Raw genomic sequence first — 18,553 nt, 5'->3', positions numbered from 1 at the left:
ACCTTAGATTTTTGTGAAGGTTCAAACTTGACCTTAATAAACCGAGGTTCGGATTTGACCTTGTATTTTCGTGAAGGTTCAAACTTGACCTTAATAAATCGAGGTTCGGACTTGACCTTAGATTTTTGTGAAGGTTCAAACTTGACCTTAATAAACCGAGGTTCGGATTCGACCTTAGATTTTTGTGAAGGTTCAAACTTGACCTTAATAGACCGAGGTTCGGACTCGACCTTCATTTGAGGTTAGACGTAAAATGATGCGAAAAAGATGTAAGTTGAATGGAATGAGTCATTTTATTGATTATGTAAATGTGCCTCGTTAAAAACCCTCTCAGCCAAAACCCATCTTTCTATTTTTTGGGACAAAAGACTAAGGCGGGAAAAGAGTGCACAACTCATTCATACAAAGTTCAACTAAAATAAAACTTGAGATGCGTAGCATTCCAAGTTCGCGGTATAGGTTTGCCGCTGAGTTCTTCCAGTCTATAAGCTCCATTTCCCAAGTCTTCTGTAACTCGGAAGGGGCCACCCCAAGTGGGTGCGAGTTTCCCATCTGACGTGTCCTTTCTTGCTTCGCCTAGTAATCGCCATACCAAGTCACCTACTCAGAACGAGCGAGGTTTTACTCGGGTGTTGTATCTTCGGGAAGCTCGGAGCTTGCAGGCTTTTTCGTGGATTTGAGCTTCGTCTCTAAGCTCGTCCACTAAGTCGAGGTCAGTCGCCAGTTCTTGGGCATTCTGTTCGCCGTTGAAGACTTGGCGTCTGTGGGATGTTTCGCCGACTTCTACTGGGATCATTGCGTCAGCTCCGTAGGTCAGCCTGTAAGGTGTCTCTTGTGTGGTTGACTAGGGGGTGCAATGATACGCCCAAAGGATGCTGGGGAGTTCATCGGGCCACTGCCCTTTGGCGTTTCCTAGTCGCTTTTTGAGTTCCTGGAGGATGACCTTGTTGGCAGCTTCGGCCTGGCCATTGGTCTGGGGGTGTTCCACCGAGGTCAAAAGGTGTTTAATTCCGAGATCGTGGAGGAAGTCCTCGAATTCCTGTGCGATGAACTGTCGACCGTTGTTGGTAACGAGGGCGTGAGGGATTCCGAACCTGCAGATGATATTCTTCCAGGTGAACTTCCGCACGTTCTCAGTGGTGATTTTGGCGAGTGGACATGCTTCGATCCACTTGGTGAAGTAGTCGATCGCTACCAGTAGAAACTTTAGTTAGCCTTTCGCAGGGGGGAATGGTCCGAGGATATCCATTCCCCATTGGGAGAAAGGCCACGCTGACATCATGTGGTGGAGAGTTTCGGGCGGTTGTCTGTGTGCGTTGCCGAACTGCTGGCATTCTTTACATTTTTGGATGTGGCTTTGGCAATCCGACTTCAGAGTAGGCCAGTAGTACCCAGCTCAGAGTACTCTGGTTGTCATTGAGCGCGCCCTGGAATGCATTCTGCATATCCCTTGGTGAATTTCCCTGATGACATAGGCTGCCTGAGACGTAGTCAGGCATTTGAGCAGCAGAGAGGAAATGCCACGCTTGAATAACTCATCTCCGATGATGATGAACTTGGCTGATCTCATCCTTATCTTCCGAGCTTCGTCTTTATCCTCAGGCAGGTTTCCTTCTTTCAAGTAGCCCCAGATGCCTGCCATCCATCCCAGGTCTTCATTGTCACTGACGTTGACGACTTTGTCGTCTAGGCTGGGTGAGTGCAAGGTTTCCTGGATGATGGTTCGGTGCTGTCCGGGCCTTTTGGTGTTGGCAAGCTTCGATAGGAGGTCAACTCGGGCATTTTGTTCTCGCGGCACATGCTTTATGGTGAATTCGTCGAAGGATGAGATCTGGTGGGACGCAGTGTGAAAGTACCGCTGCAGGATAGTGTCCTTTGCTTGGTATGTCCCGCTGAGCTGCTGATAGACCATGGGCCAAGGGCCCAGTGACCAGAGCTATGGCTAGGAGGATACAGGAAGAGCTGGATCTAGAGAAGACTAATGGGCTTGTCAGGCCCAAGATAATCTTCACTTGGAATGCTCTATCATGAAGAGAAGGCCTTAGTTCTACTTGTTTATATTGTACAGTTTATACATAGTCTTGTGTATAGGTTATTTTTGCCTTTGTATTTGTGAGGCACTTTACTAGCTTTTTCTAGTGTTTGTATATTGATTTTGAGGTAGGTTACTTGGAGAGTTTAACTCCATTTAACCTCCCTAGTTGACACACTCATTCTTTATTTTTTCAGTAGGAAAAAGGGGGTGACATTTAGCAAAGTTAGGGAGTGTGCTTAGAAATTGGGCCAGAGTTGGGCCTAGGCAAAATTTTACATATTGGACTCATTTTGCTCCTAATTTTTCATAGATTTGATTTAGCTAGGTTTCATCATCATATGATGAACCTAACTAAACCAAATCAAAGAATTTCAAATTAAATCAAGGAGTAATTTGAACCATGGGCCGCCTAGCTTACTTCCTTCTCCTTGGCCGAATTTTTCAAGCATTCTTGCTTGAGTTTGAAGCTTGTCTTGCAAGCTTCTAAACTCAAGCAAGGTTAGCTTAACCTTACCTTGGTTCCTAAAAGAACCATGGTCAAGGTTTAGCTTCTCCTAGAAGCTAGCTAAACCGTAGGAGTTTAAGTTAATCCTACCATGGTTCTTAATGAACCATGGTTAGGGATAACTTCTCCTACAAGCTACTATTCCCTATATATTTGATTTTCCTACACTTGTACTCACTTTTGTCATATTTGAGAAATAAACTCTGAATTTTCTCTCTCAAACAAGAGTCACCAAAACCGTGAGCACCTCCACTCTAGGTTTCCCTCAAAGGTTCTTCAACCTTTGTTTTGGTTCCTCAATCTTCTACCCTAACTAGAAGTGGCCGAACCACCTATCATGACTTCTCCTTCATGGAAGCCTCTTTCATGGAGATTCAAGATTCATCCAAGGGATTAACCTCAAGTTGCAATCGGTCCTTGCATGGAATCATGTGAAGGATCATCATTCTCCTCACCTAGTACCATCATTTTTGGTATCAGAGCCTAGTGCTCTTGAGGTTATGTTTTCTAAATTTTTTTCTTCATAGAATCCGTGTTGTTCCTTCCTTATTTTGTCTATAATTGTGTTTGCTGCATGGATCTAGTTTTAATAAAATTTTTGATGGATCCTATATGTCAAGTTTGAAGTAAATGATTCATGTTTGCTTGTTCCTATTCTTTTGAATCATTTTCGGTTTGTGCTTTAGGTTCATGTGCTTGTGCTTTTATTTTTGCTTGAGTCTCTCTATTCCTATAAGCATGAGTCCGTGATTGGACATTGACAATACTTTGTGTATGTTTTTGTTTTTGAATCATATGTTTTGTCTAGAGTCATGTGTAATCCTTTGAATGTCATTGAATCCTAGACTAGCTTGTTTTAACCTAATTTTTGTTTTGTGTTCTTGAGTCCGAAATTTGTTGTGTATTTTCTTATTAAATCTGAACCTTCCTATATGTGTTTTTGCTTTACATGTTTGAGTTCTTAATTTTCTATTAGTTCTAGCAAATTTCCTAGAGTTAGGTTTCTATTATGTCATATTAAAAGTTTTGTCAAATTAAATTGTTAAACACTCTCCTATTAGGTTTCCTTGTGTCTTGTGTTGTGGCTGAAACTTATTGAAATTTTTTGGACCTTAAAACAGAACCAAAACAGAGGTGTGAGTGTCCTAATTGCTTGAGAAAAACAAAGAAACAAAGTGCTTAAAAATTTGACCTAAAAAAAAATACTACAAAATAGTGAAGCACTAGTGAAAACATACTTGTGAACACCTCTTGTTTTGTGTCATAATTTTGCTGCAGTTTTTTTCTATATTGAAACCGAGATATATAAGTGCTTAAAAGGCATTGAAACTCCTGAACATACAAAGAAAAATAAGTGAAAAATAATTTGCAAAAGAAAAAGAAAGAAAATAGCAAAAGAAAAGCCAAAGGAGTGAAAATTTGAGAAAATATTGCTCTCGGTTTTGATCTATTTTGTGTGACATTTTTGTGTTGGTCCAGCCACATATTGTGTCTTGTTTTTGTTCATAATCTTAGCTTTTAATTTTGTAATCCATTCTAGTGCCTTTCCTAGGTTACTCTTGTGTGTACTAGCTTCCAAATTTGCCTTAATTTTTTGCTTGTCAATTTGTGGAATTCTTTCTAGTTTTGTCTCATTTTCTTCTACCACTTGGTGTAGCCATTCTAAATTGTTCATTTTCAATTTTAGCACTAATATTCAGTCTTGAAGGTGGTTGAGTGCTTCTTGAAAGGTGTAGGAGGCCAAGGCAAAGGACATCCACTTGAAGGCTTTGGTGGTTGCTTAGGGAGTTTGTTCTCTCTTGGTGGCTAGGCTCTTGGAAACACCTAGAAGTGACTATCATCAAAGTTGCTTCTAAAGAGAGGAGTGAAACACCTTGTGAGGCTGCAGTTGGTGGCTGATTTGGAGCAACAAGAAACTAAACCAATTGTGAAAATTTTTGTGAAAATTTAGAACTAAATTTAGTGACGGAAATTTTGGTTTCTAAAACCTAGTTTTTCATTACAAAAATCCGTCTCTAAATTTGTTCTAAATTAGTGGCTAATTTGTTTTCCTTGAAATTAGGTGCAGCCACTAAATTCATTTGAGAGTGAATTTACATTTCATTTGGAGTGTAAATTTACATTTCATTTGAAGCAAATTTGAATTTCATTTACCTTGTAATTTTTGTTTTCTAAATTTTTGTACAAGGCCTTTATTAAGGAGTGTCTTGGAGTGCCTTTGGTGTATCTCCATCTCTCCTTAAGAACTTTTAATAGCTAATCACGTGTAGTACTTGTGAGAGTGGTCCTTGAAGGTCTTTGGTGCCTTTCAAGCTCTCACTTAGGTTTAATTGCTTTCAACGTCTAGCTTAAGTTTTCAAGCAATTTATGTTTTAAGCAATTTATGTTTTCAGTCATTTAAGTTTTCAAGCAATTTAAGTTTTCTTGCTCTTTATGTTTTCAAGCATCTTATAAATTGTACACATAGGCACTTGCTTGTTATTTTCTTTAGAAAAGTTTTTGTGAAAATTGTTTTGTGCAAGACAAAAGTACAAGGGGGTTTAGAGATTTTTACTTGAAGAGGCTTGGTTATTAAGTGGCTCTTTAGTAGCTCACCTCCCTCCAAAGTTCAATTTGTACTCTTAGACCTCTAAGTGCCAAGTCTAAAGCACTCCAAAACCTTATTTTCATAAAAACTATTTTTGTGTGAAAAATATCTCTTGAATTAAAATGTCTCAAGATTCCTCCCCTAGTGAAAGTGATGGCTCTCCAAAAAGTCTTTCTTACATTACTAAAGAGCTCAAATCACTTAAACTATGGAAAAAGCAAGAGTCCATTCAAAGAGAGAAGGAAAGAATTGAAAGAGAAGGACAACTTGCTTATCTTGAGGAAGAGTTGAGAATTTTAAGACAAGAGGAGGAAAAATTGAAAGAAGATATGAAGAAACATAAGAAAAAGAGTAGGAGCTCACATTCCCAATACACATCCCCTAATGAAAGCATGAATCAAGGGGATCACTACCAACATACTCCTAGGAGAATTACTAGGCCAAGGGAAGTCAAGGTTGACCTCCCACAATTCTTTGGCAAAGATGATGTGGAGTCTTATTTAGATTGGGAAATGAAGGTTGAGCAACTCTTTGCTTGCCATAGGGTAAGTGAAGAGAGGAAAGTACCTTTGGCTGCCCTTAGCTTCCAAGGGCATGCCATGTATTGGTGGACAGCCCTAGAGAGAGAGAGACGCCTCCACAATGATCCTCCAACTCAATATTGGAATGATCTTAAAAGTGCAATGAGGAGGAGGCACATTCCCACCTACTATGGGAGGGAGCTTATGAATAAGCTCCAAAGGCTCCAACAAAGAGACATGTCTGTAGAACAGTACAGGCAACAAATGGAGCTATTAATGATGAGGGCTTGTATTAGGGAAGAGGAAGCTACTACTGTAGCTAGATTTTTGAGTGGTCTTAATTTAGAAATAAGAGACCAAGTGGAGCTACTACCCTACAGGGACCTAAATGACTTGGTCCAACTTTGTGTAAGGGTAGAACAACAAAGAATGAGGAAATCTTACAAAAATAGCTCCAACTCTTCATTTCTAAAGAAAGATTCCAAGAAGGAGGGAAAAACTTTTGAAAAGAAGAAATCTTTTGAACCCTCCAAAAATCTAGCCACAGAAAAAGATAAGGGAAAGGGAAAGACACTACACACACTAGTTCTAGGACTAGTGATATTAAGTGCTTTAAATGTTTAGGGAGAGGCAACATTGCCTCCCAATGCCCCACAAAGAAGGTAATGATCATGAGGGGGCATGACATTTATAGTAGCCAAGATGAGGCTACTACTTCTTCTAGTAATAGTGAGGAAGAAGCAAGTGATCAAGAGAAAGGTGTAGAGTCTACTTTTCCTTATGAAGGGGAGCTCTTAATGATTAGGAGACTCCTCAACAACCAACCTAGTGATACTCTATCACAAAGAGAGAACATATTTCATACTAGATGCAAAGTTTCAAACAGTGCATGTTCTCTCATTGTTGATAGTGGCTCATGGTGTAATTGTTGTAGCACTAGGCTGGTTGAGAAGTTGGGTTTAACTACTAATTCCCATCCTAAACCTTATCAACTCCATTGGATTAATGAGGATGGTGATTTAGCAGTTGACCAACAAGTAAAGGTCAAAATTTCCATTGGGAACTATGAAGATGAGGTGCTATGTGATGTAGTACCAATGGAAGCTTGTCACATCTTATTAGGAAGGCCATGGCAATTTGATAAGAAAACCATGCACAATGGCCTTACTAACGAGATTACCTTTACTCATAAGGAAAGAAAGTTTGTGCTTCATCCTCTTTCTCCTCAACAGGTGGCTGAGGATCAAGCACAAATGAAACTCAAAAGAGATAGTGAAAAGAGATTTATAAAAAAAGAAGAAAAAAGAGAAAAAAAAAAAAAGTCTGTGAAACTTAAGGATAGAGAGGAATCTAGGGAGAAAGGAGTTCCCTCCCTAGAGGTCGTTAATCAAGAGAATAAAATTTCCAAACAAACCCTCTTGATTCAACAACCCTCTTATTTCCTTCTCTGTAAAGGAACTCTTTCTTGCACTGCCACATCTAGTGGACATGAGACTTTACCTAAGGGGGTAAAAACACTTTTAAAAGAATTTGATGATCTATTTCCTCCCGAGGGTCCAATGGGCCTTCCTCCTTCTAGAGGAATAGAACATCAAATTGATTTGGTGCCTGGAGCTAGCCTACCTAATAGGCCTGCCTATAGGACCAACCCCCAAGAAACTAAAGAAATTGAGTCTCAGGTCCAAGATTTGTTGGAGAAGGGCTGGGTTCGAAAGAGCTTAAGTCCTTGTGCTGTTCCAGTGTTGTTGGTTCCAAAAAAAGATGGCAAGTGGAGAATGTGTTGTGATAGTAGAGCCATCAACAACATCACTGTGAAATATAGACACCCCATCCCTAGGCTTGATGACATGTTAGATGAGCTTCATGGAGCCATCATATTTTCTAAAGTTGATCTTAAAAGCGGATACAATCAAATTAGAATCAAAGAAGGAGATGAATGGAAAACCGCTTTCAAGACCAAGTTTGGATTATATGAATGGTTAGTGATGCCTTTTGGGCTCACCAATGCTCCTAGTACATTCATGCGTCTCATGAATCATGTCCTTAGGGATTGTATAGGTAGATTTGTAGTAGTTTATTTTGATGATATTCTCATATACAGTAGGAGTCTAAGTGATCATATAGGACACTTAAGGCAAGTTTTTGATATTCTTAGGAAAAATCAACTTTTTGGAAATTTAGAAAAATGTACCTTTTGTGTAGATAGTGTAGTTTTTCTAGGGTTTATAATTAGTAAAAAAGGGGTTCATGTGGACCCCGAGAAAATCAAGGCCATCCAAGAATGGCCCACTCCTAAAAGTGTTGGAGATATTAGGAGCTTCCATGGTTTGGCAAGCGTCTATAGGAGGTTTGTTCCTAATTTCTCCACACTTGCCTCCCCATTAAATGATTTAGTCAAGAAAAATGTGGAATTTATATGGGGAGAGAAACAAGAAAATGCCTTCATAACTTTAAAGCATAAGCTTACTCATGCACCACTTCTAGCTCTACCAGATTTTTCAAAAACTTTTGAGTTAGAATGTGATGCTTCTGGAGTTGGCATAGGTGCGGTTTTGTTACAGGGTGGGCACCCTATTGCATATTTCAGTGAAAAACTCAAAGGTGCCTCTCTTAACTACCCTACTTATGACAAGGAGCTTTATGCTTTGGTTAGGGCCCTTCAAACTTGGGAACACTACCTTATTCCCAAAGAATTTGTCATTCATAGTGACCATGAGTCACTTAAGTATCTGAGGGGTCAAGGCAAACTAAACAAAAGGCATGCTAAGTGGGTAGAGTTCTTAGAACAATTTCCATATGTGATTAAATACAAGAAAGGGAAAAATAATGTTGTGGCTGATGCCCTTTCTAGGAGACATACTTTGTTAGTCTCTCTTGGATCTCAAATCTTGGGATTTAATCACATGAAGGAATTGTATACTAATGATCTCGAATTCAAAGAAAACTATACCCAATGCTTAGCAAAGCCTCAAGGAGGTTTCTATATTTCTGAGGGGTACTTGTATAAAGAGGGAAGAATTTGTATACCCCAAGGATCTATAAGAAAACTCCTTATTCAAGAAAGTCATGAGGGTGGTCTCATGGGGCACTTTGGAGTTGAAAAGACTCTAAGCTTTTTAAAAGAGAAATTCTTTTGGCCCCATATGAGAAGGGATGTTGAGAGGTTTTGCTCTAGATGTATAGCTTGTTTACAAGCAAAGTCTAAAGTAATGCCTCATGGCATCTATACACCCTTACCTGTTGCTAACTCTCCATGGGTTGATATTAGTATGGATTTTATTTTGGGCTTGCCCAAGACCCAGAGAGGCATGGATTCTATTTTTGTGGTAGTGGACAGATTTAGTAAAATGGCCCACTTTATACCCTGCCACAAAATAGATGATGCAAGCAACATAGCAAGACTCTTCTTCAAGGAAGTGGTTAGACTTCATGGTCTACCCAAAACTATTGTCTCAGATAGGGATACTAAGTTCCTTAGTCATTTCTGGAAAACTCTTTGGAGTAGGCTAGGAACTAAATTACTTTTCTCTACTACTTGTCACCCACAAACTGATGGGCAAACGGAAGTAGTTAATAGATCCCTATCTACAATGTTAAGGGCAGTCCTTAAGGGTAACCATAAATCTTGGGATGAGTACTTGCCCCACATTGAATTTGCTTACAACAGGGTAGTCCATAAGACTACCAAAATCTCACCTTTTGAGGTTGTATATGGTTTTAACCCTCTTACTCCTTTAGACCTAATACCCCGACCAGATTCTTCTCATTATTTTCATAAAGAAGGGGTATCGAGGGCTGAATTTGTTAAGAAATTGCATGAGAAGGTTAAAACTCAAATACAACAACAAAATGAGAGAACTGCTTTAGATAAAAGTAAGGGAAAGAAAGCCCTCATTTTTGAGGAAGGGGATTGGGTTTGGCTTCATTTGAGAAAGGAAAGATTTCCTTCTCAAAGGAAGTCTAAACTCAACCCAAGAGGAGATGGTCCCTTCCAAGTCCTCCAAAGAATAAATGATAATGCTTATAGGTTAGATCTTCCCAGTGATTATGGAGTGAGTAACACTTTTAATGTGAGTGATCTTATTCCTTTTACAGGCTATGGTGAAGAAGATGAACCTACAGATTTGAGGACAAATCCTTCTCAAGAAGGAGGGGATGATAGACCATGGGCCAAGGGCCTAGTGACCAGAGCTATGGCTAGGAGGATACAGGAAGAGCTGGATCTAGAGAAGACTAATGGGCTTGTCAGGCCCAAGATAATCTTCACTTGGAATGCTCTATCATGAAGAGAAGGCCTTAGTTCTACTTGTTTATATTGTACAGTTTATACATAGTCTTGTGTATAGGTTATTTTTGCCTTTGTATTTGTGAGGCACTTTACTAGCTTTTTCTAGTGTTTGTATATTGATTTTGAGGTAGGTTACTTGGAGAGTTTAACTCCATTTAACCTCCCTAGTTGACACACTCATTCTTTATTTTTTCAGTAGGAAAAAGGGGGTGACATTTAGCAAAGTTAGGGAGTGTGCTTAGAAATTGGGCCAGAGTTGGGCCTAGGCAAAATTTTACATATTGGACTCATTTTGCTCCTATTTTTTCATAGATTTGATTTAGCTAGGTTTCATCATCATATGATGAACCTAACTAAACCAAATCAAAGAATTTCAAATTAAATCAAGGAGTAATTTGAACCATGGGCCGCCTAGCTTACTTCCTTCTCCTTGGCCGAATTTTTCAAGCATTCTTGCTTGAGTTTGAAGCTTGTCTTGCAAGCTTCTAAACTCAAGCAAGGTTAGCTTAACCTTACCTTGGTTCCTAAAAGAACCATGGTCAAGGTTTAGCTTCTCCTAGAAGCTAGCTAAACCGTAGGAGTTTAAGTTAATCCTACCATGGTTCTTAATGAACCATGGTTAGGGATAACTTCTCCTACAAGCTACTATTCCCTATATATTTGATTTTCCTACACTTGTACTCACTTTTGTCATATTTGAGAAATAAACTCTGAATTTTCTCTCTCAAACAAGAGTCACCAAAACCGTGAGCACCTCCACTCTAGGTTTCCCTCAAAGGTTCTTCAACCTTTGTTTTGGTTCCTCAATCTTCTACCCTAACTAGAAGTGGCCGAACCACCTATCATGACTTCTCCTTCATGGAAACCTCTTTCATGGAGATTCAAGATTCATCCAAGGGATTAACCTCAAGTTGCAATCGGTCCTTGCATGGAATCAAGTGAAGGATCATCATTCTCCTCACCTAGTTCCATCAGCTGCTCCACCATGAGTTTCGAGTCACTGTTGCAACTCACTCTTCGAGCTCCGAGGTCGCGAGCTAGCCTCAGTCTTGCGAGAAGTGCCTCGTATTCCGCCTGGTTATTGGTCACCTTGAAGCCAAACTTGAGGGATTGCTCCAAGGTGACTTGGTTTGGCCCTTTCAGAATGATACCTGCACCACCACCTTTAGAGTTGGAGGACCCGTCAACATGCAAAGTCCATACCTGGGGTTCCTCGGCGGTAGTTGGCGTGAGCTCGGCTACGAAGTCGGCTAAGCATCGGGCCTTCAGGGGTCCGCGACATTCGTACTGGATGCCAAACTCAGATAGTTCTACCGACCAAGCGATCATGCGTCCGGCGAGCTGAGGCTTTCGCAGGATTTGCTTGATGGGGTAGTCAGTTTTGACTACCACCTGGTGGCTCTGGAAGTAGGGTCGGAGCCGCCGGGCTGCGGTGACAAGCGCTAATGCCAGCTTCTCGATCATTTGGTATCTCCTCTCCGCGTCTTGGAGGACTCGGCTGATGAAGTAGATAGGTGTTTGTACCTTTTGGTGCTCTTGTACGATAACTACGCTGATGGTGTTTTCTGCTACTGCCAAGTAGAGGAGGAGGTCGGTGTTGTGATCCGGCCTCTGTAGGATCGGTGGAGTTGTGAGGAAGGTTTTGAAGCTTTGGAAAGCTTCTTCGCACTGATCTGTCCACAGGAAATCTTTTTGGCTTTTTTAGCAGAGTGAAGATTGGTCCCGCCTTCTCCGCGAGTTTGGGAATGAAACGGGAAATTGAGACTAACCGTCTGGCCAGGCGTTGGACCTTTTTCACCGTTTGTGGGCTTTGCATCTAGATGATGGCTTTGCACTTCTCGGGGTTGGCCTCGATTCCTCTGCTGGTAATCATGAAGCCGAGGAACTTTCCTCCCTGGACACTAAAGACACATTTCTCCGGGTTGAGGCGCATGTTATGCTTCCTGACCTGGGCGAATACTTCGGCGAGATCGGTAGCGTGGTCTGTCGCCAAGGTGGTTTTGACTACCATGTCGTCGATGTAAACTTCCATGTTTCTCCCGATCTGTTGATGGAAGACCTTATCCATCAGCCGCTGGTAGGTTGCCCCCGCGTTTTTGAGGTCGAAAGGCATCACCTGGTAGCAGTAGTTGACGTGGTCGGTGATGAAGGACGTGTGTACTTCATCAGGTGGGTACATCATTATCTGGTTGTACCCAGAGTACGCGTCGAGGAAACTGAGGAGGGCGTGTCCGGAGGCTCCGTCGACTAACCTGTCAATGCTCGGCAAAGGGTATGAGTCCTTGGGGCATGCTTTGTTTAGGTCGGTATAGTCGACGCACATACGTCACTTCCCCGAGTTCTTCTTTACCAGGACCACGTTCGCCAGCCATGTGGTGTATCTGACTTCACGGATGAAGCCTGCATTGAGCAATTTCTATGTTTCAGCGACGATGGCCTCCCGTCTTTCACCGCCGACCTTCCTCTTCCTCTAGACGATTGGTTTTTCCTCCTTGTGTATTGCTAGCTTGTGGCAGATGAAATCGGTGTCTATGCCTGGCATGTCAACGCTAGACCAGGCGAAGAGGTCGACATTCTTGAGGATTTCCGCTTCAAGTTGCTGCCGCAACTCTGGAGTCAACTATCTGCTGATCTTCGTGATTTGCCCGGGGAGTTCCCCGACCTGGAGGTCATCGAGTTCGTCAACGGGGCTAGGCCGCTCTTCATGAGCGTCGGATCTTGGATCGAGGTCGGTGATTTCTTTGTGGTTGGTGTGAGCCACGGTGGTAAGGTTGCTCTTGCACTGTTCGCCGAGTGAGGCGATTTTCAGGCTTTCGGTGTAGCATTGTCATGCCATCTTCTGATTTGCTTTGACGAAGATAATCTTCCCATCATGCCCTGGGAATTTCATGGTGAGGTGTGGGGTGGACACCACCGCTCCGAGCTGATTTAAGGTTGGCCTGCCGATGATGATGTTATAGGAGGTGTCGGCTTCCACGAGGAGGTATCGAACCATGACCCGCCTTGAATTCGGAGGTACTCCGAAAGTCGTCAGTAGGTCCACGTACCCCCGAGTGTGAACGCTCCTTCCTGCAAAACCGACTAGGGGTTCTGTGTGAGGTTGTATGAGAAAGTGGGGGACGTCTAACCTGAGGAACGTTGGCCAATATAGGGTGTCGGCCAAGCTCCCTTGGTCGACTAGGGTCTTGTGAACCTCCCAATTGGCTAATGCCACGGCGATAACCATGGGATCATCCTGGTTGGGGTTGACCCCGGCATAGTCATCGTCGGTGAAAGTGATCGTTTGTGAGCTCTGGTGCGAAGTAGAGGTGGTGAATTCTACGCGGTTGACGTTGCGCAGGTGTTTTTTCCGGGCCGAGCTACTGGCTCCCCCTCCTGCGAAACCTCCTGCAATTGTGCTGATCACTCCTTGTTGGGGAGTTGATCCTGCTTCCTGGGCTACCTCGGCTCGCATTGCTCCACCGAGGTTGGGTTGAGAGCCAGAGGGATGATCAGAGTGTCGCTGCTGGGGTTGAGCGCGAATCCTCTTGTTTTCCGCGGGCAGAGCCGCTAGGTCAACCTCATTAGCGGTACGCAATGCCGCTAGGTCAGTGTCGTGCTTGGGACGCATGATTTGTAGGTCGGCGACGTGTTGCTACTGCATCTGTTCGACCTGGTCGATTAATCTTCTCAACGCTGCTTCGTTATCCATGGTAGTTGAGTGATCTGCGTCGTCTGTTGCGCATCTGCTATGTCGTCTGGTGAATACCATAAGCGTGGCCGATAAGAGCTGTCTTGATCGGCCCCACGATGGGCGCCAAATGTTCTTACCGGAAATCTGCTGTAGAGCTGTTCCGCCAGGTAAGATCGGTGAGCCTCCTTCACTGGTACGTTTGCGTTCCAAGATGGGGGTGGTACCTGCAAAAGAGACTCTGATGCTAAAGTTAGTGTTTCTGGGAGTATTAATCTCGTATAAATAATGCACGTACCTTGGTGTGGATTTAGGGTTGCTTTGGGCCTTGGGCCTGAGATAAGATATAATATGGTTAGGTAACGGACCTCGTCTGGGGCGAGATCCTCGGGAATCAGTTAGGATTCCCTGAAATGCCGAGCTGATGCCACGCGATGTGCGTCTGAGGTCGATTTGCGTCGTGGTGCCGGGCTCGGAGCTCGGCTTCGTAGTACGGATAGTACACAAATTTTAAATTATTTTATTCTTAACTTTTTAAATAATAGAAAATATATTAAAAATTAATTATTTTTATATACCATCAAGATTAAAATCTAAAATCTTAAAATTTTAACATTAAATACGAAATAATTTTAAAATTTCTTTAAATAAATATAGAACGTGAAATTACTTTTTAATTTTTTTCCTTTTATAAAAGCGAACAAAATTTGTGCTTTTGGGCTCCACCTTAAGATAAGCTGAAGAAGCAATGGCAGTAGTAATAAATTTGAGTGGTTAAAAGTCAATTTATGTGATTTGTCGAGGGGGTCCGCACAAAAAGCATTGGATACTGAAATCATGCATTAGTACATTATGTGTGTTTGGATTCATGTTTAGTGGACTCGATTCTGGTAAAAAACGTGAAAATAAGAAATAATCACTTCTTCATCAAATTTGTCAAAATATGGATTAGTGACACGAATTCAAACATGCACTAAATCCTTTCGGGTTATTTTTTTAATCTAAATTTATTTGTAATTTTTTTAGGCTATATACTTTGCATCTGAAATTGAGCATATCATGTGTTTGGTGTTTTCCTTTTGTTTGGACCTATAACAAATGATCAACTACCTTTTCATGCTATGATAGGTATTCTCTGTATTCATATATAAAAAGTACAAAAATATCAAAAATAATTAAATTTAAATATAAGTAAAATTTACCTAACTTATCTTATTTAATATTATCATTTTAAAAATATTTATTAAATTAAATATAATTATTATTTTCAATAAATATTATTAAGGATAATATAAGAAATAAAGTTCAATTTTTATATGAAATCAATAAAATTAAATGAATTTAACTAATTTTCTTAATATATGTAAATTTAGATATTTTTTTTATATATGAGTTTGGTTGAAGTATTAGTATTTGGAATTTTCTTTATTTCATAATATGTGTCATTCTAATTTATTTTACATAAATTAAGAAAAAATAATAAATATATGAATTTTTTTTATTTTAAAAGTTAACCTTATAATTAATATTTTTATTATAAACAATGTAAAACAATAATTTCTATCAGAAGAATATTATTATAGGGGTATAGATGAAAATAAGTAATTGATATTATATTGGAAAGTTAACATGTTACTTATTTTGAGATTACTTTTTTAATTCAACACTTATTATAAGATGGAGGATGTATTCAATTTTGATACCTTTTTTGTCCTGGCTAGTGACTTACGTGCAAGATTTAAATATTTTTTATTTAGTTAAATTACATTTTTGGTCTCTCTATTTTTGTTTATCCATAATTTTGGTTTCTTTATTTTAAAATAGAGATATTTAGTCTCCTAATTTTAAAAATATGAAACTTTGGTTTTTCAATCAAATTAAAATTTATTAATTGTTAAATTTTAATATTTACTCATGTTTGAGTGATATGATATAATGTAACACCCTCTATCCCTCATACATAAACTTAATAATATATAAAAATAACGGTCTGAAAAGTACTTCATTAACTAAACAAAAAGCTGAGAGTAGAAGTATCCCATTACAATTCTCCAAAATATCATGACTAAAACTGAAAACAATTACAAAGAATACTAATTGAAACGGAAATATATGAAAAAGAAACTAAATTTCTAATGCAAAGATAAAGAAAGATAGTCCCTAACTAAAGTCACGATGTCACATTCTATCAGAGTGAACCCAACATAAAGCTTAAACTCCTCCTTAATTAAATTTACCAACATAAACACATCAAGACAGCACACCAAAGAAAAGGGGAGTGAGAAACATCTTACTTTGGCTATCGATGTAGGAAATGACTGGATAGTCTCTCACAATAACATTATATATATATATATATATATATGTATATCATATATGTGATTTCAACATTAATTATTTCATTTATAACATATAGCATTCACATTATATCACATGACATCTCATTATATATCAATTTCACAATTTAAACACAATATCTATGTTAAGTTCATGCAAGGACAAAACTCTCATAACTACATGCATGTGACACTAGTAAAACACTTTATTCCTGTCCAAGATTGAGTAGCCTAGGAGTTCATGTCAAGTCAGGCCATAATAACATTTTACACTAGGAGCAAATACACTAGTGGTGGTTGGGGTAGCTATGTTGGACAAGTTTTACCCTAAGCTTTTACAGAAAGGGGATCTTCCCTAACAATGTATTTCACATCATACCGATCATAAAAACACATTATGAAAATGTTGCATGTCATACAAACTCTATACATGGTTAAAAAATTCACATTCACATGATTTCACATTTAACAATTCACATCACTAATAAGTTATACTTAGGCTTATTTACATAATCTCTTACACTTATCACATATCACATACCTCACAATTTCATAGACACACATTACATTTTCAATTTCCAATACAATACATATAATTCTTATCTCTATCATTAGTTCATATAACCTATTAATCAAGTCTCATTTCATTAATTACATAATTATACACATCTCAATTGTAGGCACAGAACAATGCTTGGTGTAATGTGCCCTACACCTGATGTGATCGAGGTTGCAAGCCTTTGAAAGGATCACGCTCAACATGACTCTTCCCACGTCCGATGAATTTCACAGAGAGCCCTTAGAGCTCTTGCATCCAACATGATGAAGCTCATGTCCTACATCAACGATGTCATGAGTGTAACGACCCACCTGGTCAATACACACAACATAGCACACCAGAATACTACACAAAAACGAACAAGTATATACATATAGGATCTAGAATATATATATATACAAGGTCCAAATCCGTCTAGAATCAGAGTGTACAAAATACATCTAGCAAATGCTAACTAAGTAGCTAAATACATCAACAAAAACAAACGCCATCTGCCAGTTGCAGACTCTCCTCAGCAAACACCAGCCTAACCCTGCCCTACTCCCATACATAGTATGATCATCGCAGTCCAAACCACATGGAAACAACAAAGGGTAAGCTAGTGAAAAGAATCAACATACATATGTGAAATATGAATGATAAACAACTACAACTATCAGTACATCAGTCAGCTTAACAACATCAGCTTAAAATATCACAGCATTCAGCAATAACAACACTGACATAGCAGCTATAACAGCACCACAATAGTGGCTAATAACACCACCGACATAGCGGCTATAACAGCACCACAATAGTGGCTAATAACAGCACCGACATAGCGGCTATAGCACCACAATAGTGACTAATAACAACACCGACATAGCGGCTATAGCAGTACCACAATAGTGGCTAATAACAACACCGACATAGCGACTATAGTACCACAATAGTGGCTAATAACAACACTGACATAGCGATTACAGCAGCACCACAATAGTGGCTAATAACAGCACCGACATAGTGGCTATAGTACCACAATAGTGGCTAATAACAGCACCGACATAGCGACTACAGCAACACCACAATAGTGGCTAATAACAACACCGACATAATGGCTATAACAGCACCACAATAGTGGCTAATAACAGCACCGACATAGCGGCTACAGCAGCACCACAATAGTGGCTAATAACAGCACAGACATAGCGGCTATAACATCACCACAATAGTGGCTAATAACAACACCGACATAACGACTATAACAGCATACATCTCAGCACAACACAACAATATCAGCATCCAGCACAGCACATCTTATAACAATATCATCTTACAGCACGGCTAAACAGCTTACAGCACAGCTCAGCTTAACATCTAAGCACAGCTCACAACACAGCCTAAACATCCTTAATCAACAATAACATCTAACAACACGGCATATTCATCAATTTCAGCTCAGTTTAGCATATATCTACGTTTGTCAGCAAATTTTAGCACATAAATCATCATCTCATCCGCGCCCGGTGCACTCATGGTCGCGCCCGGCGTAGCACAACCAGAGAGCACCAGGGATCATCGCGCCCGGCGCAATTCCTATTGCACCCGGCATGATAGAAGGCAGAGACCTCACAAGGTCTCATAAGCCCGACGTGCAAACCCGCGCTCGGCGCAAGGTAAGCAGAGACCTTCCCAGGGTCTCACGCCCGGCGCAATATAAATTGCGCCTGGCGCCACCTCTGGCAGAGACTCCCAAGGAGTCTCTACGCCCGGCGAGACCAAGTCACGCCCGGCGTCACACCAGAATCACCAATCAACCTAAGCACCTAAAACAACTTTTAACTTAACCAAATCACTAACTGTGAAATGGCAACCCTCATATAAAATAGCGTATCAGGAGTTATACTACTCCTACCATGCTCATCCTTATCTCATATGAAAGATAAGAAGATTTCCTACAACTCTCATGAAGAAACCAGGTCTTAATTCCTTCATCTACCTTGTTAAAAACGATAAAAACCGCAACAGCTATAAGCAATGCTGGCAGCTTGACCCCTCTTCACTAAAATAGCC

General features: G+C 40.3%; 1 protein-coding gene across 1 annotated transcript; it reads right to left on the bottom strand.

Moving 5' to 3' along the window:
• Positions 1-1,396: 1,396 nt before the first annotated feature.
• On the bottom strand, positions 1,397-1,912 carry LOC145954666 (uncharacterized). Its single transcript, XM_083069353.1, has one exon. The coding sequence runs from the start codon at positions 1,910-1,912 to the stop codon at positions 1,397-1,399; it is 516 nt and encodes a 171-aa protein (XP_082925479.1).
• Positions 1,913-18,553: the final 16,641 nt, after the last annotated feature.

This window comes from Cajanus cajan, chromosome 2, assembly GCF_000230855.2.
Source record: "Cajanus cajan strain Asha chromosome 2, NIPB_CcT2T_4, whole genome shotgun sequence".
In the NCBI taxonomy this organism is placed as follows: domain Eukaryota; kingdom Viridiplantae; phylum Streptophyta; class Magnoliopsida; order Fabales; family Fabaceae; genus Cajanus; species Cajanus cajan.
Note: the sequence above shows the minus strand (reverse complement) of the source record. Positions and strands in the feature narration are given on the sequence as shown.

What these genes read in the sequence shown, in the direction of transcription:
- LOC145954666 (XM_083069353.1), bottom strand. Translation starts at nt 1,912, where the DNA reads ATGGTCTATCAGCAGCTCAGCGGGACATACCAAGCAAAGGACACTATC.